Genomic DNA, 19,591 nt, shown 5'->3' with positions numbered 1-19,591 from the left:
TATTTCAACAATAATTAATTTTCTAATCACACCAAATATATACTCTTTTCGTTCAAAAATATAAGACATTTTTAATTGAATCTTACTCCTTAATAAAGTAATTACCTACTTTTAAATTAACTTTATCTTTTTATATTTATTTCTATTAAATACTCTATAATAAATATAAAGTTATTATTAATGGGGGACGCTTTATTACACTTTGAAAAAAATAAAAATACCTTATATTTTTGAATATTCAACTCTTTAAAAAATATTTTATATTTTTAAATGGAGAAAGTATATATATATATATATATAATGAATAGTTTTGTCTTTTCACAATAAATTTTAATTACATTTAAGTTCTTTAATCCTACAAATTAATATTATAATTATTTAATTTTGTAAAGTAATTAATTGTGTCAAGTGATGTTTGACTGTGATCTTCCCAAACAAATTCAAATAGGAAGAAGATCTCATCTATAGGGATTTAATTAACATAAATCACCAAATATGCGTGTGTGTGTGTGTGTGTATATATGTCAATATCGATACATGATAAAAATATTTAATACTTTAATTATAGATTTTCAGATTTCGTACCTTTTTTTAATTTGAAAAAATTACGTATATGCCTTATAAAAAGTATATTCATGAATAAGTTCCACAAATTTTAAAAAATACATCCAAGTATTCTGCGACATAATTGTAATGTGCAGTGACACTGAAAGGACTGCACTGCCAGTGAAAAAAAAGTGAGGATGGAGCGGACGATTATGAGTTTCAATTCCAAAGAAAATTTTCCTAAAGCCCTCGACACGACGCTGCTACAGTCGCCTTTCAGTCCTGCAAATCGTGAACCATCTGAGGCTCCTCGCCGCCATCATTCACGTGTTTGTAGGTAGGTGATTGCCTCTTCCACTCTCAATGTATTCCATCTTAGTCTATTGCCTCTTGTCTACTCAATCCATGTTCGTCGCTAAACTCTTCTTCTATTCCTGTTTGGTGGATGAGTCTGGTGCTAGTTCAAGATTTTGAGGTAAGTTTTTTGAAGCTTGGTTCCATTACTGTTAATCTATAGATAGATCAGTGAATTGAAAAACTATATTGTAGGAGTCTTGAAACTTGTATGAGTGAATCATGTACCTATTTTCTTTTCCGTTCTCCCTCTTTCTCCTACACATTGATGGATGGAATGTGTGATTTTGATAATTTCGAACATTTTGTAAATGATTAGATATGTTTCGAGTTGGGCATCACTTTTTGATTTGTTGTTGTTCACCAGAGTTTCAATTTGGGTTCCATCTTCGCTTGGATCGGATCCCAATGTCTTTGCTACAGTATCTCCTTTTGTCTATAAATTCTCTTCTCAACAGTTATAATTCAATTTTGATGAGGTAGATTTGAATGCATCAACATTGTTTTACCAAAGTTTGATAAATTTCTTTGTAGTTTTCGGATGGAATATGATTCTGTTTATGTAATCCTGAATTCCTATGAAAATGAGCAAATAAGGAAGTTCAACTTGTAAATATGTGATTGTAAATGATTTTGAAATTCCAAATTTGAAGTCATATGACATGTTTATATCTATTCAAATATTTCTGAAGGTGCTGTGAAAATGAGGAGATTTCCCTTGTAAATATATTACTTACACTTGTGTGTGATACCTGTAAGGATAAGTGTAAACTCTTTTTTCGATTGACACAAGTTCTAGTCTCAATGAGGCAATTCCACCTGTGAATGTGTAAATTCCATTTGCAAATATGCTCATCACACTTGTATATGATGTCTTGTAAGGGTAAGATGCGAAATCCATCTCAATTTTGGCAATTTTGCTTGAAAACGCAAAATGTATAAATTTCACTTCGTAAAAATATGCTAATTACACTTGTAAATGATGCCTTTGGTGAGACTCAAAATTCATCCTTCAAACCTCTTTAAAGCTAAAAGAGGTCTCATTGATAACAATCATTGTCATTTTCTGTGAACCAGTGAGGAAAACATTAGACACATCCTTATACATTGTCACGTAGTGAGAGAAGTGTGGAATTTTTTTATTTCTCCTAACCATTTAGGCATGCTTTAAAAAACTACATTTTTCTAGGTTTTCTTGGCAACCATAAGGCTTTTTGGCTAGTGTGATTTAATCCTACTTGACCCTTATTTTTTTAACACACAAAAGGAAGAATGGAACTATGAGTGTTCTTGTGGTGTTTCGGTAATGTCTGCTTTGTTATGAGCAGAAGGTCATTAACAGCTTCATCAGAGATTACGTCTTTCAATGTGATTATAATGTGTTGGAAGGTGCCGTTTTATGTACTCATGCTTGAAGGAGTTGGTTTCCTCTTGATTTTAGATATGCACTATAAAATGCCTCATGGTGAAGCTACAATAAAAATAAGGAGGAAAGATGCCTCCTCTAATCATGAATTTGTGTGGATGTGTATAGCTGAGATGGGAATGAAACCCATAATTTTTTTTTATTTTCTAAATCTACAATCAATCAATAAAAACAGTGATGTTTGGGTAATGTATGCTTTGTTATGAGCAGAAGGTCATTAACAGCTTTATCAGAGATTATGTCTTCCGATGCGATTATAATGTGTTGGAAGGTGCAGTTTTATGCACTCGCTTGATGGAGATGGTTTCCTCTTCATCTTAGATATGCACTATAAAATGCCTCATGGTGAAGCAACAATAAAAATAAGGGGGAAAGATGCCTGCTCTAATCATGAATTTGGGTGGATGTGTATAACTGAGATGGGAATGAAACTTTTTTTTTTTTTTCTATAGTCTACAAATATGATGGCAAAGCTAGCAAATCTCTCTGGCATCATTAGGAAATTATGCCAGATGCTCTCCTGATCATGCTAGCACTAACAGTCAAGTGTCCCAGAATTGAAAGATTTTAACCCAACAGGTGTAAGTAAAATTAGGACGGCTCTGGTCCTTCCCAATAGATTTACTCTGGTCTGACAATGCTTGAATCTCACTTACTTGTATTTCACTGTCAAGGGATGTTAGGCTTTTCCATCAGCAAGTAACTTTTCTTTCAGTTTTGATTTAGTGGAATCTATCTTTCTATACTGCTTTATCAATGTACAAACTTCATGAGCATTGTGACCATTGCAGCCGTTATGCTATTCTTTCCTCTGATAGATTTGTGATATTTTGTGCTTCTCTTTTTTCCTGACTTTTTTTCTTCAGGGTAAAGATATGATATCCTAAACTTCTCCTACCAGCTTTCAGTCTTCATGTTTTCGTAATACTGTTGCCAAACTTGTCAGATATCCTTCTCTAACTGGATCACCAAGAAGGAAAGAGCGGCTTTTGAAGATTTTGGTCTGCATTGATGCTAGAAGCCTTGAGGGGGGAGTATTTTTTTCTCAAAGAAATTCTGCTTTACCAATATAAGCTTTGTAATATATATTGTATGCCATTGATGTGTACTGATTCTCTGAGAAAATGATGAGATTTGTTAATCATTCCTGGAGGTAATTTTCAAGAAACGCTATTACCTTACCTGTGGTCAGTGATCACTTCTAATAACATATGGCGGCTCTCACTCCAGAAAGTTCAAATGTTGAAGCACGGCATCATGCACTAACTCCACCGAAAGTTTTAAGGGGTCTGGTGTGTCTAGTGGTGCTGTTTTGCACTGCATTTATAATGATAGTGTACTTTGGCTTTGCCTGTGCTGTTATAGTGCGACTATTTAGCATACATTACAGCAGAAAGGCAACTTCCTTTTTCTTTGGTGCTTGGCTAGCTTTGTGGCCTTTCCTATTTGAGAAGATAAACAAGACCAAAGTCACCTTTTCTGGAGACATTGTGCAGTCCGAAGAACGGATCTTGCTGATTGCAAATCATAGAACTGAGGTTGATTGGATGTATTTATGGGACCTTGCCTTGCGCAAGGGATGCATTGGATACATAAAATATGTACTTAAGAGCAGCTTGATGAGACTCCCTGTATTTGGTTGGGCATTTCACATACTGGAATTCATCCCGGTGGAAAGGAAGTGGGAGGTTGATGAATCAACCATGCGAAGCATGCTCTCTACTTTCAAGGATCCTCAAGATCCACTTTGGCTTGCTCTCTTCCCAGAAGGCACTGATTTTACGTAAGCCACTTGCCTATGGTTCCTTTTGTCTCTCTTATGTTTGTCAACTAAAACTTGGTACATGTTTTTGCTCATGATGATTGTGATTCCCAGAATACGAAGGTTTTTTGTACGTGAGTATATACACTATAACGCAGCCACCAGCATTTAGATGCAAGTTTGAAGGATGCTTATATATGTTGTTATATAAAGTAGCGTATTTGGCTATGTAGTTTATAGCATTCTGTTGATAGTTTCTCACCATCTTTCTGGTTTCTAATATAGTGAGAAGAAGCGTGATCAGTGTCAAAAATACGCTGCTGAACATGGGTTACCCATTCTGAAACATGTTTTGCTTCCAAGGACAAAGGGCTTCTGCACCTGCTTGACAGAATTGAGGGGTTCTCTGGATGCAGGTTGTCCTTTATTTCTTTGTTTTCTTTCTACCTGTAACGACTATTGAATGTTAAATGTAGTTATGCTTCCTTTTTTGAGGCATTCCCTTTACTCATCCAAGAACTATGCGTCACGTAGTCTATAGAGATGACAATTTAGGCTTGACTTGCTCCAACCGGTTTGGGGTGAGTCTGACTGTTTTAGCCTAATCTTTATAGTTTCAGTTTGGGGTGCTGATGAAATATAAGTATAATATATTTTAAAGAACCCTGGGCTAGTAGATTATTATTATTCTAGGAAGAAATATGTTTTCTTGTGTTATTTTAATATGTTGTTTCCTTTGTGTTATTTTAATATTTTATAAAAGGAAATCTGAAAATTGGCTTTATATGGTTGAGTGATCAAGGTTTTTTTAATAGTTAGGCAACTTTAGTTTAAATAGACTAGGGTTTGCTCTTGTAAGGGGACCTTTTGCTGAATGAATGAGTATTATGGGTTAATTTCTGAAAGCTCTCTCTCCCTCCTCCTTCCGCCTACCTCCCTCTTGCCCCCACTGTTCTGTCATTATATTCTTCCCTCTCCCTCTGTTTCAGATTTCCCCCTAATCTCTCCCTCCCTGTTTCTGTTTTCTCTCTACTCTCTCCCTCTATCGAGAACTGTGCTAGTGTGTGAGTGTGCGTTACATCAGGTGGGATGAAGGCAGAGTAGTTCCATATGTCCCCGAACAGCCTTATATCCCTCTACAATATTATCTCCAAAATTATCTATGGCAAGATTCAAATATATAAATATCTATTCATTTTCTTGCTGTAACTCTATCAAGGTTTCTACTCAAAACTAAGCATCGATGAAATTTTATATAATCTTTTGTTCAAGTATTTTTTATACTTGAACATATGAACTCATTTGAAAGAGGTTTTTTAAGGAAGGTGAATGAGATTATATTCAACCCAAAACAATTCATCAATAGGGGTATGCCTCTATACAAAAGAATAAATGGTCTGTGTGATAGGGGGGACAAGCAAACTTAAAATTGTTAAATCTTCTATCTAACGTCTTGGTATATCTATAGACAAGTGTTTCTATTTAACCTTCAAATCATTTACAATTCTATGACAGATTTGAGTACCTATTTGGGAGTTCTTGTCAAAAACCAAAGCATTCCCACCTTTCAAACAGAATATTTCATAGCACAAAACATGGCCACCATAAGTTTATCCTATGATTCCTTCTACAACAACAACAACAAGCCTTTATCCCACTAGGTGGGGTCGGCTACATGGATTGCAAGACGCCATTGTGCTCTATCATTTATTAAGCTTTTAGAAATATTATTAATTAAGAGATCACGTTCAACAACTTCCAAGAGTGTTCTCTTAGGCCTTCCTCTACCTCTCTTAATCGGACTCAAAGTTATATGTTCCACTCTTCTCACTGGTGCCTCCCTTGGTCTTCTTTGTACATGCCCAAACCATCTCAATCGATTTTCTACCATTTTTTCCTCAATAGGTGCCACCCTCACTTTTTCACGTATGTGCTCATTTCGAATTTTATCTTTACGTGTATGTCCGCACATCCATCGTAACATTCTCATCTCTGCTACTCCAACTTTATGCTCTTGCTGTCCCGTTAGAGCCCAGCATTCACTACTATATAACATTGCCGGTCTGATAGCAGTACGATAAAACTTTCCTTTAAGTTTATTAGGCACCTTACGGTCACAAATAACTCCTTTAGCTTTTCTCCAATTAAACCACCCAGCTTGAATTCTATGTGAAATATCTCCACTGATTTCGCCATCATTTTGAATAATGGCTCCCAAATATCTAAACTTTTCCACTTGAGGTATAATTTGATCTCCCAATTTCACTTCCAAATTATTTTCGAATAGTCCTTTACCAAATTTACAATATAAATATTCCGTCTTACTTCTACTCAGACGAAAACCTTTCGACTCCAATGTCCTCCTCCATAACTCAAGTTTGCAATTAACCTCTTCTCTTGTCTCTGCTATAAGAACTATATCATCCGCGAAGAGCATACATTTCGGGATTTCCTCTTGAATATGTTCCGTCAAAACATTTAAAATCAAGTTAAACAAATAAGGACTCAGAGATGATCCCTGATGTAGTCCAATCTTTATAGGAAAATCCTTTGTTTGACCACTAGGCGTTCTTATACTAGTTTTTACCCCCTCATACATATCTTGTATGGCTTTAATATAAGCAATCCGTACTCCCTTTTTTTCCAACGCTTTCCAAAGCACTTCTCTTGGTATACGGTCATAAGCTTTTTCCAAATCAATAAAAACCATGTGTAGATCTTTATCTTTACAACGATACTTTTCCATTAATCCCCTTAGTAGATAAATCGCCTCTGTAGTTGATCTACCTGGCATAAAACCAAATTGATTCTCAGAAATACTTGTCTCCAATCTCAACCTGTGCTCAATTACTTTCTCCCACAATTTCATTGTGTGGCTCATGAGTTTAATCCCTCTATAGTTAGTACAATTCTGAATATCTCCTTTATTTTTATAAATAGGAATTAATGTACTTCTCCTCCACTCATCAGGCATTTTCTTGGACCGTAAAATCACATTAAATAACTTAGTTAACCATCTCACCCCTTCTTCACCTAAACATTTCCACGCTTCGATAGATATACAATCAGGTCCGTTGGCTCTACCATTTGCCATTTTCTTAAGAGCTTCCTTTACCTCCTTATCACGTATTTTTCGATAGAATGACAAATTTTGTTCTCCTTCACCAGTTACTAAATCCTCCAAGTTACTAGATGAATCCTCTCCATCATTGAAAAGTTTAGAAAAATAAGTCTCCCATCTATTTTTAATTTCATCATCTGTAACTAAAATTCTTCCCTCTTCATCCTTAATACACCTTACCTGTTCTAGATCTCTTGATTTTCTTTCCCTACTCTTGGCAATCTTATAAATATTTTGCTCTCCTTCCTTCGTCTCAAGGTTCTTATAAAATTCTTCAAAAGCTTTAGAACGAGCTTCACCCACAGCTCTCTTAGTTTCCTTCTTAGCCATACGGTACCTCTCCCAATTTTCCTCATTGTTACACAAATGTATGGCTTTAAAACAGTTCTTCTTATACTTGATTTTGTCCTGTACACTATTATTCCACCACCAAGACTCCTTATCTCTCGGACCAGAACCTTTCGATTCTCCCAAAACTACTTTTGCAACCTCCCGTATCTTTTTAGCCATATCCTCCCATATAATGTTAGCACTTCCCTGAGAATCCCAAATTCCTTTATCCAAAAGATTTCGCTTGAAAATATCTTGCTTCTCACCTTTTAATTGCCACCATCTAATCCTTGGTGTTACTACTTGTCGACGTTTTTGGATTTTACTCATAATACACACATCAAGGACTAGGACCCTATGTTGTGTCGTTACAGCATCTCCGGGTATCACCTTACAATTTTTACAAAGTTTTCTATCTGTGTTCCTAACCAAAAGAAAATCAATCTGCGACCTTGAGGCTCCACTTTTGTAAGTGATGAGATGCTCATCTCTCTTCTTGAAACAAGTGTTGGCAATCTTAAAATCATACGCCAATGAGAAATCAAGAAGAGTTTGTCCTTCATTGTTTAGCTCTCCAAAACCAAAACCACCATGCACCCTCGCATACTGACCAGCTTCCCTCCCGACATGCCCATTAAAGTCTCCTCCAATAAAAATCTTTTCACTCTGTGGTATGTGTCGAATCAACCCCTCTAGATCCTCCCAAAATAATTCCTTAAGACTGGCTTCTGTCCCGACTTGCGGCGCATAAGCGCTAATAATATTAACAGTCTCACGTCCAATTATCATTTTTAAAGAAATAATTCTATCTCCAATTCTGCTAACTGCTACAACGTTCTTCTTCCACTCCTTATCTATAATGATGCCTACTCCATTGCGTGCACTTACTTTTCCTGTATACCAAAGTTTGAAACCTTGAATATCCTTAGCTTCTTCTCCACGCCATTTTGTTTCTTGCAAGCAAATGATATTGATTTTCCTTTGAATCATAACCCCTACAACCTCTACAGATTTACAATTTAATGTCCCAACATTCCAAGTACCAAATCTAATTTTGCTCTTATGGACTAACTTCTTTAGCCGCGTGCGTCCAGAATGACGCGGTAGCCCTTGCTCATTTAACACTACATCCGGGCGCCGATGCAGCGGCTCTAACTCACTTATCACTGTACTCGAGCCATGCAGCGCGTTACTTACGGGCAACGACCTAGCATTAACATTATAACGTCTATTGTCCATGTTCATGATAGATTCAACAAATTTTTACATTGGCTGTTGATGGCCTAACACAACCCTCCTCCTTTACCCGGGCTTGGGACCGGCTATAAACATAGGCGGAGTTCCTATGATTCCTTCTAGTTTGAACAAAAATATGTTGCTACATAGAAATTCTAGAAGAACCAATATCATTTGAAAGAGGTTTGTAAGGTCAGATTATTCTTTTTTAATGTGTCTTGAGGCAGGAAAAGACAAGTACTTTCAAGTAAGTGTGGAAAAGAAAAAACCTCGCAAGTCTCTGAAATAGGTACAAGGCAAAAATAAGGAGGAGCAACACAGTACTGAGAACTGGAAAATTGGTTCTGGCCTAATATCATCCCTACGAGTCTCTTTTTCTTTTGACATGATGGCGTCTTTTTTTTTTTTCACAATAAAGCAACATGTGCAACCTCCTAATTGCCCCTGTACGAAATTAGGAGAATATAATAGTGCACATATTTTAAGTTGCTGATTCTAACAGTACTTTCTATTTGATGAGGAACTGTGGAAACAAGCTTATATATTCATCTGTTTCTATTTTGCATAAACAGTTCTAAAGTAATTAATTTCAAGTTTCTTATACTGTATTGAATATAGTTTATGATGTGACCATCGGCTACAAATACCGCTGCCCATCTTTTCTGGACAATGTCTTCGGAGTGGCTCCTTCTGAAGTTCACATGCATGTCTGCAGAATCTCCCTTGACTGTATCCCAGAATCTGAAGATGAAATGTCGTCGTGGTTGATCAATAGGTTTCGGATTAAGGACCAATTGCTGTCAAATTTTTATGGCCAAGGTCAGTTCCCTAATCAAGTAACAGAAAAGGAGCTCTCTGATGTGAAGAGTATTTTAAACTTCATGGCGGTTATCATGGTAACTGGGACATGTATGTTCTACATTTTCTCATCTGTCTGGTTCAAAATCTATGTTTCTTTAGTATGCGCTTATTTGGCTTCTGCTACCTATTTAAATGTTCGTCCTTATCCATGGATTTGAGATCATTCTATGATTTTGTTGTTGTAATATGAACATTGTAATGTACTACTTGCTAGTGCATGTAATTTCATCCCATGTTTTATGAGTTTCTTAGTAAAAGTGACACGTTGAAATAATTTGAAACAAGTGCTCCAATGAATGAGGTTATTAGATGGTGATTTGATAATCGGTTGGTTTATCAAATTACTTGGGAAAAATTACGTATAGGTCCGCAAATTTGAGAACATACTGCCAACTCCCATGGTCGTGGTACTTGATTGTAGTTGAAATTTTAGATGAAAAGACTTTTATGCCCTGTTTCCTAAAAAATCCCAAAAAATCTCCAAAGCAGAGGAAACCAAGCGTCACCATCCAGAAACGCAAAAGTGACTAGTGAACCTTCAACATCCTCGGATCATTTTCTCGAATACTCCCACCATGACCTCCCTAACGACGTCGCTCTGATGACCCTCGACTTCTTATCTGCAGCCTCCAGAGTTGCCAGACCATGCAAAAAAAAAAAAAAAAATCAACGTATCTTCCTTAGTTCAGGGTAAGTCTTGATAATTACTTTTCTTTGTTTATTATTTCTTTTTATTATAACTATGTATATTTATAAATATTTTTCTTGTAGAATTGTGTAGGTGCAATTGATGGTATACATGTAAATGTTTGGGTACCTTTTGAAAAGCAAGCATTATGTAAAGGATGGAAGACAATTGTTATACAAAATGTTATGTGTATTGAAACTTCTATTCGGGTTGGGAGGTTGGTACCCATAATGCTAAGATTTTAATGGATGCAATTAACAATCCTCACGCAACTTTTTCATGACCCTTTAGAGGTATATTTTTACATAAAATGTTTATATATATATATTACTAGCTCATTTATAAATATTTTTTTTGTTTTTGTTATATATAGATAAATATTTTCTTGTAGATTTTGGACACACTTGCAGTGATGGTTTTCTTCCACCATACAGAGGGAAAAGATACCATGCACAAGAATATCAAGGTAGAGGCTATTGAAGTACAAGTCAAAGAGAATCTTTTAATTTTAGGCATTTTTCATTAAGAATGATGATTGAGTGTTCTTTTGGAATCTTGAAGGCTTGATTTTCCAATTACATATGTAAAGCAGTCTTCGTGATATGCCTAATCAATCAATGAGAAAATATGGATTTTGAACTAGTGGAGTGGATGAATGAAAACACAAATGCAGAAAGTGCAAGCTATAACCTAGAGAACTCTTTAAGATTATATGAAGAAAGTACAATAAAGATGGCAACACAACGTGATTATATTACATCTCAAATGTGGCATGATTTTAGTACTCATCTTAATTAAGCTTGGCCTTGTGTTTTTTAAATCAATTTTTTGGAGACTTTGCTTAGGATTATGTTAGTTTGAGGGTTGATTTTTTTTATAAGACTCTTATATATTCCAGTGTTATTTTTGTTATTTTTTCAGTGATTCTATTCAAATTTTATTATTAAATTAATTTATAGTAATAATATAATATTAAATAAATATAAAAAATTATGTTAATGTTAATTATGTAAAACAAGTCATCAAACAAGTTTTTTTGTTTTTTTCCCTGTCACACTCTCACTTTTCACACTTCTCTAGGCAACTAGAAGTGATATGGTTCAAGTGAACAGCAAATTAAAACCCATAAATTAAAATTTATAAATCAATTGTTGGGTTATTGCTCATTTGGTAAGTCTAAAATATTTGCTAAATTTTAAAAATTTATAACTAAATATTGAGAATTTGCATGAGAATGTTCTAAAATTCTCTTGAAATCTTTTGAAGTCCTTTAAATGATAAAAATATATTTTAAACCTTTTTCGGTTTCCAATAGCATAATTTATTCACTTTTTCAAAGTTGCTCTATTTCTCTTACAGGATCTGTGTTATAACTAAAAAAAATTCATAACTCAAGATTTATATATCCAAATGATCTAGTGTAGCACTTGTTGGAAATATTTAAGTGTCTATTTTTTTTTTCATAAAAATTTTCATGAGCATTGGACATGGGTTACTATACATTCAATAATGAAACCTTCCTCTGAAAAGAGCTTAAACTGAACAATCTCAATCATACATATTAAAATCAAAATTTCAAGGCTTGTTTGGGATTTCAAATTGGCCATCATACTTCACCACATATCATATATACATACCAAGGTCTGATCATAAATTTACATAGCTCATGGAATTATTTATACATTTTTTATCTTTTAGTAAAGTAATTTCATAATAAAATCATCTCTTCATTTACTTACCTTTACTTCTTACTCTAACTCTTTCTTTGGAGGCTTATAACCTAGAATGGTTAGTCATTGGGGGTGAGATTTGAGAGAATCTCAATGGTAAACAAAACCATTCAAGCATACAAGGTAAAAACTTCATATGTGACAAATGCTTGCATTACATAAACTCATAACTAACATGACATGTTACATGCACAATATCTCATACATCATACACAGACCATGGAACACTTGAAAAAATAGAACTCAAACATTCATTCATGATTCTTATAATCAAGAAAACAAATCAAACATATCAACATACAAACAGAAATACTAAGTATGCATTCAAGGGTAAATTTACTACCTTTTAGTTTTATTATTTCTTCTTTGCTTTTATAACTTAACCCCCCATGATCAAACCTCCAATTCCACTTCCATATTGTCCAATGGCCCTAAATAAACATCACACATTAATTGAAAAACTCCTCAAGACCATTGAAACTACTAACATTTCAAGAATATTTTTACTTACTCTTTTTGACTTAAAATTTCACCTTTTTTATTCTTAACTTCTAAAATTATCTTTTTGGCGATTTCCCAGTCAATTTTCCATGAGGAATTCATTTTTGATCTCATATATAACAAATTCCAACTCCTTGTAGCCAATCATAATTTGACTAAAGGTTTAGAGTACTTGAACCCTAACTCTTACTTTGAGTTCTTGTTAAATTCTTGCCTGATTTTCCATAACTTTAGACTCGGTTGTGAATCATATTCCATATGCTTAAATACTTAACTAATCGTCTCTTAATTCTTTGAAAAATTGGACAGCATTTCTCCATGAAAAATGGTTATCCAAAAATTATGCAAAGCTTGAAATCAAACTCCTACTCATTAACAATCACTAAATAACATTTCTATGACCATTTTAAACCCTTCCCTATCATTTAATCATCAAAATATAGCCTTATCTTCTCTAGAAAACAGGAAAGCATCACAACTCAAGAAAACTCAAACAAAAAATTATGAAACCTAGCTCAAAATGGAGCTCTTTCATACCTCTACTTCAAGCACTAACTTGTTTTTGCTTTCCCCATTTCTTTTTCCATCGTTTCCACATCAAACTCTTCCTCTTAAAAATCTAAAACCATAAGAATGTTGCTCTTGATGAAAGGAACAACTTTTGTGAAGGGATTTTGAGGTAAAAATGTGATTTTGATAGAGATTTTGCTTGTCTTTCTTTTTCTCTCTCTAAATTTTTATGGAAGAGCCTCATGCACTCTCCCTCTCTATTTCTGCAATTTGGCCACCAAAAATGAGTGAAGAAGGGGAGATCACGTGGGGTTAAAGTGGAGAAATTAACTTGATTTAATAACTTGTTCAATTCCACTAATTTCCAACCAAGCATTTTTCCATTTGATTTCGGACGAGTAAAATTAAATTTCTCCTTAGTTTCTGCCCATTATCCACGCCATTTCTGCCTCCAAAAATTGGGCTTGAATTTGCCTCATGTCACTTCCTATCTATGCGTAGAAATGTTGGTATTTTTTTTACCTTAATATAATTTAAATTCTATAATTAATTATTTGAAAAATTCTCAACCAATAAAATTGGTATTACTCTTCTAAATATTTCTTCCTTTCATATACTAATTTTCTTTAATTCTTCATGAAATTTGGATAATTTTTTATAATTACACTTTAAGCTTTAAAATTTTTAAAAATTACATTTTGACTCCCGTGAGTTCAACATTTCTGGATTAACATTCACTCTTGTTTATTTTTAACTCTTGGTACTTTCTTATACTTTCATTTATTTAATTACATATAACTACCCTAGTACATTAATAATTATCATCTAATTTTGAATAGGTTATTACTCTTACTCATTTTTCTTTTCTTTCATTTTGTAGCCTAGTCAGTAGTTGACCTATCTAAGAAAAAATCAATGATACTCTCTCTATGACAATTAGCCAAACTCAAGAGGCTTTTGTAGCTTGATAACTTTCTTTTAAATCTATTATGACCATAAGATCTTATTACGATCTTACTGAGCTCTTTTTGAATTTATTATGATTTATATGATCTAACTGCAATCATTCTCTATGAGACTTAAGATATAAGGATAAAGTTATTAAATAACTACTTCTATGTAGTCTGGTAACTGTATTGATTATTCTTCAAGATTAATCTTGGATATATTTATTACCCTCCTAGGCCTTTTATATTCCTTTTAGCCTATCCTAGATTGTTCTTAACTATAACTTACTCATACTTCAATTAAAAATATTTTCTTGATGTCTCTTTAAATATTTTGCTTTTGTCCAACAAAAACTTTAAAGTTATGATATAATCCTTGAGAATCATTCCACCTTTTTAGGGAACCTTAGGGACTCTTGATTACTTGGATTGGATAGCTTACTGAATTTTAACATATTCTTGAGCTTCCATGCTTAAAATTCAGGATGTTACATTCTCAATATTTTTTGAGAATAATTGATCAAAAAAGTTTCTTTTTTTTTCGTTATGAGATATAATTTTATAAAACAATTATTCAAATAAGTTTTTATTTATTTTTTTCTTAAATATGTTTTATAGAATATTAGCTTTGAGAATAATAAAATAAAAACAGTGCCATGGAGTTTCTTGAGAGATTGAGCTTCTAATTTTTTTTTAATTACGTAGAAATAAATCACTTATTTCCTGTAAAGTTTCACTTCATCTTATAATTTTCTTCATGCTAAGCAACTCCTAATTAAGTGATTAATTTAATTAAGTTTAAATTTATATATTTTATATCTCTAATAAAAAATTAAAAATGAATATTTGCTACCAATCTTGTCTATATAGAATTATATTTTCCTCATTGAATCAGTGAATTCTGAATCCTGTGTCTATCTTGATCTAACTGTTTAGTAGTAATAAAATATGTGATAACACGTTTATGTGTATATTATAATTTATTTTAAAATTGTTTTGTACTCAATTAATATATAAAAAATCAAGCAATAATTGCAATTTCTTTAGCGGCTCTATCTCAATCGAAAGGCCATCTATTTGTCCTAAAATGTAAATTAATTAAAGAAAGCAGCCACTAAAATTAATTGCACAAAAACAAACAAGAAATCATATTAAATTTAATCCAAAACAACTTAATAAAAATTTCTTAGTTCTGATTCCATTTAATAAATAAATTAAGAAAACATCGTTATTGAAGACATGTAATATTAATATACAAGACTCCAAACATTAACTTTCAATCAATATAATATATCAAAATATAAAAAAAATTACAGTAAGCTTTATAAATTAAGATCATAAATAATGTAAATCATTTCATAAATTCATATGGAAAATACACAAGCATGCCTCATTTTAACTAAATATCATGCTCGCTGCCCAATAAAAATTGGTATAATTAGTTAGTCGATGCTACTATGATTTTATTTATAAATTACTTTCAACATATTTTTATTAAGATTAAAGAAAATTTTAAAATTTATTAACTCTATATAGAAATTGAATAATTTCTCAACTTTATCTTTATTAAATATAGATACTTTAATAATATATTTTCTCTTTTCAATATTCAATAAAAGTTTAATGAAATTACTTATAAATAAGAATAAAAAAATTTTTCTCACTATACCCTATAATAAAACTAGAGGGAGCATAAGATAATGAGATACATTCAAACTTTGCCTTCAAAACTTAACCCATGTAATCCTTTTATTTTAATGGTTGAAAAAAAAAATCTGAGTTATGTTCTAATATCTTATCAAGATTAGGACAAGCCTTGAAGTCTAAAAAGAACATGGAAAACCAATCTAAATTTTTGTTCACAGTGTGCGTCTGTGTGTGTGTGATCAACGATGGTTGTGTGTAGTGAGAATAATTCTGATTTTCTCAAGGCAAGAATAATGATTTAAACACCGCTGACAAAAAAATGACCTTAAAAATTTATCACACATATATCATGCTACTTTTAGTTTTATATATAAGTCACTTCTAATTATTTCATTAAAATTAAGAAGAAGAAATTAATTAAGCTATAGATATTTTTAAGAGAAAGTTACCAATTTATCCTTGTTAAATAACCGTTTTTTAAAACTCTCTTGCATGTGTAACTTTTTGTTTTTACTCCACTCATAAAAAAAATATAGGAAGATAAAATTGAGAGAAAGTAAACAATGATTCATTTTTTCAATGCAAAGTGACTTATAAAAAGAATCATCAATTCCTTCTAAAAATAACTTATATATACTTCCTCTAATTCTTGTTATAAGACAAATTTGATCAATTTTGCACTTATTAAGAAATGATAGGTATATTCTTAAAATTGTTAAAAGTAAACTATGTAATTTTTCAATTTTGTTCCCCTTTACAATTAATAATCATAATAAATAGTTATCTAAAATTTCAAATTATAATAAAAAATAAATAAATAAGGGATAAAATTGGAAAAAATATTACTTCTTCTAACTTCGTCTTACATTAAGGATCAATTTTTTTTTCCAAAATTTTGACTTAAATTAAAGATCGAAAAAAAATATAATCCGCGTGAGACGATAATATGCTTTTGTTTTTTTGGGGGTACAGGATAATATGCTATTTTTGGCTAGTGGACATTACTGTGACTTCTCCATAAAGCACCTTTGTTTACTTGGCTTTAATCTAATGGAACTTCCACAACACATTGATGTTGTGGTTGTCCAAATAAAGAAACCTAATAATTTACAATAATAATGAATCTAATGCTCTGTTCCTAATGGTGATTGCCATCAAATAAATCCTTCTTATTGGTCCAACCCAATAAAGAATCTCTCAATCACATCAAAATGTCATTTTCCAAACCTCACATCACATTATAATTAACCCCATTAACATTCTCTTATTTATCATATATTATTATGTTATTATGCATCAATCTCTTTTTATTATATATACTCATTTAATTTTATTTATAAATTATTTCTATTCATTTCATTAATATTAATGTAAAAAAAATTAAAAAAATAAAAATGTATAGAATATTAAATATATCCTCATATAATAAATTCAAAAAGTAATATTATGTTACTTTTTTTTTAAAAAGAATAATTATAAAAATATCTTTTAAATACCACCTTAAAAGCTATATCATGACTTATAAACAGAATCAAATGGACTCTTTAAAATGTGTTTTATAAATGAAACCGAAGGGAATATTATGCATCAACCTCTTCTTATTCAATGAAGATATTTTTCTATCCTCATGATGTGATTCCTTAAGTTAATCAACTTCCAATGACAATAGACATTTCACCTTGCTTAGACATTATTATTAGTTAATTAGGTAATTAGCAAGTTTTTTTATTATATTAATAAAATGTCTTGTTGGACTATAGTGCAATAGTTGTAATCATGAATGACACAAGAAGCTAAACCATGCACTAATTAAAGTGGGTGACGCAGTTTTAATGTATTTGGGGTCCAGGTCAATTCAATTATGTGTTACAAAGTATGTATAATTACATGACAACAACAAAATAGTTTAATTAAGTTATTTTTTTTAGCATTTGATCATAGATATTTGTATTAAAATAACATTGGTTCGATTAAAATAACATCGCCACTCTGTAGTGATGTGAATTTTTTAAATTTAATTTTCTTGTTTTGATTGAATCGATGTTGTTCTTGAAAATTATCTTATTGTTGTTCTTGTAATAATCGAAAAATGTTAATATATATTTAAAAAACTCACATGAATTGACGGCCCAAAAAAAAAAAAAAATTAGCTCGCGTGAATTAATCCACCATATGAGAAACGTTAATCGAGGTCAAATGAGATTACATTTCAGTATTGTCATTTATATTAAAATTCACTTTTATGCACTTTTATGCATAGAAATCAAGTTCAAATTGTAATTTAGTTTTTACTTGATTAGTTATTAATTATGTAGTTTAAAATTGGGTTAAAGTATAAATCTACCCTCAAAATTTTCAACCAAGCTCACCCTGTATTTTAAAATATTTTTTGACACAATTTCACCCTAACGTTTTTTATTTTGATACAATTTTCCCCGAACATCACTGTTTGACCAAATTGATTGTTAGTTGATCTATTTGACTTGTTGATGCTCATGTGGCATGCCTATGTGGCATCCACATCATTTTTTTTTCTGAAAATAATTTTTAATGTGGATTGTTTTTTGCTTCAACTTAGAAATAAAAATGATATAACCAAAGCAAAATTGAAGGGAAACAATGATATAATTTCTCTTGCCAAGGAAAAAAAAAATTTGATGCAATTTTCCCCTGATCCTCTACACTGATCAGATCACAAAGCAAATGGCAAGCACAAGACAACCCAAACACTCAACTTGGTTGTAAAGAAACTTTGAAGAATTAAGTCTTATGAAATCCTTTGGATTGACAAAAATCGAAAAAGCGATTCATGTTTTCTAAGTGTATGTAATCTTGAAGAGTAAAGAGTGATGAAATGAATACAAACATGAAATATAGATATAATTCAAGAACACTAGGAAAAAACATATGTTTTCATCAGGATTGTTTTCTTCTATTCTCTCTCTCTTCCTACAAAGACCTACAACTACGAGGACCATAAACTTCTTCCACAAACCAAAAATATGGGTGGTGAGATTGAACCCAAAAATTATAATCTACTGGAATCTTGAGGGATTTAATTTACAAATTTGTAAATCTAGGAAATTTGAACACCTCAAATGAATCTGAATGTTTACTTTTAAATCCAAGCTTGAACATCTCAAATGAATCTAGGTGATTATTTCCAAATCAAGGCAATCCTCAAACACATCAAACAAAAATCTGATAGCGAGACCGTGGATGCTTCCTTGAGCACGTGGAGAGGCTCCTCTTCTCACGAGTTCATCGCCATGCACTGCTGTGAGGTTCTTGATTCCTTCCCCAATCAAACCCAGAAACTTAGAATCGAATAGATCTTAGGACAAGATGAAAGGATCTGATTTGCTTGTTGATTGAAAAGGTCAATGCTTGGTTATCTCCTATTGATTTACCAAAGATTGAGTTTGAAGGAGAGAGGAGGCGGAGGCAGCGACGGTAGAGATGTTGAAGAAGAAGAAGAGGGTGAGAGTTCATGAAGAGGATTTAGGTTTAGGACTCGCAATTTGGGTTTGGAGGAGAGGATTGAGGTGGCAGAGGAGGGTACATGTGGAGGCCAACATGGCTTGCTATCAAGGCAGTTAACGATCAATTTTTTTTGACTTAATGTTCAACTTGATCAAATTCTAATGACGGGGTGAGATTGTACCAAAATAAAAAACATTGAAAGCAAAATTATATCAAAAAATACTTTAGGATATGAGATCCGTTTGGCTGAAAACTTTGAGGGTAGATTTATATTTTAACCCTTTAAAATTTTATATAATTAAAATCAAATTCCTCTATGACTTTTGTATGCTATAAATATGATTATTTTTTATATAGCTATATGATATGCAGCATTACTAGGTTATATTTAAAGTATTGTTAGGTCTAGCTAATTAAGGATAACTTTTCCATAAATATATATATTTTTT

At 32.2% G+C, this 19,591-nt stretch overlaps 1 protein-coding gene and 1 long non-coding RNA gene across 7 annotated transcripts; one reads left to right on the top strand and one right to left on the bottom strand.

Moving 5' to 3' along the window:
* Window positions 1–691: 691 nt before the first annotated feature.
* Window positions 692–9,879, top strand: LOC129319202 (probable 1-acyl-sn-glycerol-3-phosphate acyltransferase 5). Of its 6 annotated transcripts, none has more exons than XM_054964202.1 (4): window positions 692–883; window positions 3,193–4,109; window positions 4,374–4,504; window positions 9,491–9,696. In XM_054964202.1, exons 2-4 carry the CDS (start codon window positions 3,538–3,540, stop codon window positions 9,541–9,543), a joined length of 756 nt encoding a protein of 251 aa, XP_054820177.1. In that variant the 5' UTR covers window positions 692–883; window positions 3,193–3,537; the 3' UTR covers window positions 9,544–9,696. The 6 variants fall into 6 exon arrangements, with proteins under 6 accessions (XP_054820177.1, XP_054820175.1, XP_054820171.1 ...); XM_054964200.1 differs by having other exon boundaries at window positions 697–883; window positions 3,273–4,109; window positions 9,394–9,879; XM_054964196.1 differs by having other exon boundaries at window positions 697–883; window positions 9,394–9,879.
* Window positions 9,880–9,952: 73 nt separating this feature from the next.
* Window positions 9,953–13,346, bottom strand: LOC129319203 (uncharacterized). Its single transcript, XR_008595461.1, has 2 exons — window positions 13,093–13,346; window positions 9,953–12,485 (listed from the first exon to the last, which is right to left on the bottom strand). It is a non-coding gene; the product is annotated as an uncharacterized LOC129319203 (long non-coding RNA).
* Window positions 13,347–19,591: the final 6,245 nt, after the last annotated feature.

Source organism: Prosopis cineraria, unplaced genomic scaffold, assembly GCF_029017545.1.
Source record: "Prosopis cineraria cultivar Desert tree isolate PC_DT_omini unplaced genomic scaffold, ASM2901754v1 PC9, whole genome shotgun sequence".
Taxonomy (NCBI): Eukaryota; Viridiplantae; Streptophyta; class Magnoliopsida; order Fabales; family Fabaceae; genus Prosopis; species Prosopis cineraria.
The sequence above is the reverse complement of the archived record's forward strand: the minus strand, read 5'-3'. Positions and strand labels throughout refer to the sequence as shown.

Bases quoted from the DNA above. Each gene is read 5' to 3' on its own strand.
- LOC129319202 (XM_054964200.1), top strand. From the start codon at position 3,538: ATGGCGGCTCTCACTCCAGAAAGTTCAAATGTTGAAGCACGGCATCAT. The intron at 4,110-4,373 runs GTAAGCCACTTG...TTTCTAATATAG, and splicing joins CCAGAAGGCACTGATTTTAC to TGAGAAGAAGCGTGATCAGT. The intron at 4,505-9,393 runs GTTGTCCTTTAT...TATTGAATATAG, and splicing joins GAGGGGTTCTCTGGATGCAG to TTTATGATGTGACCATCGGC.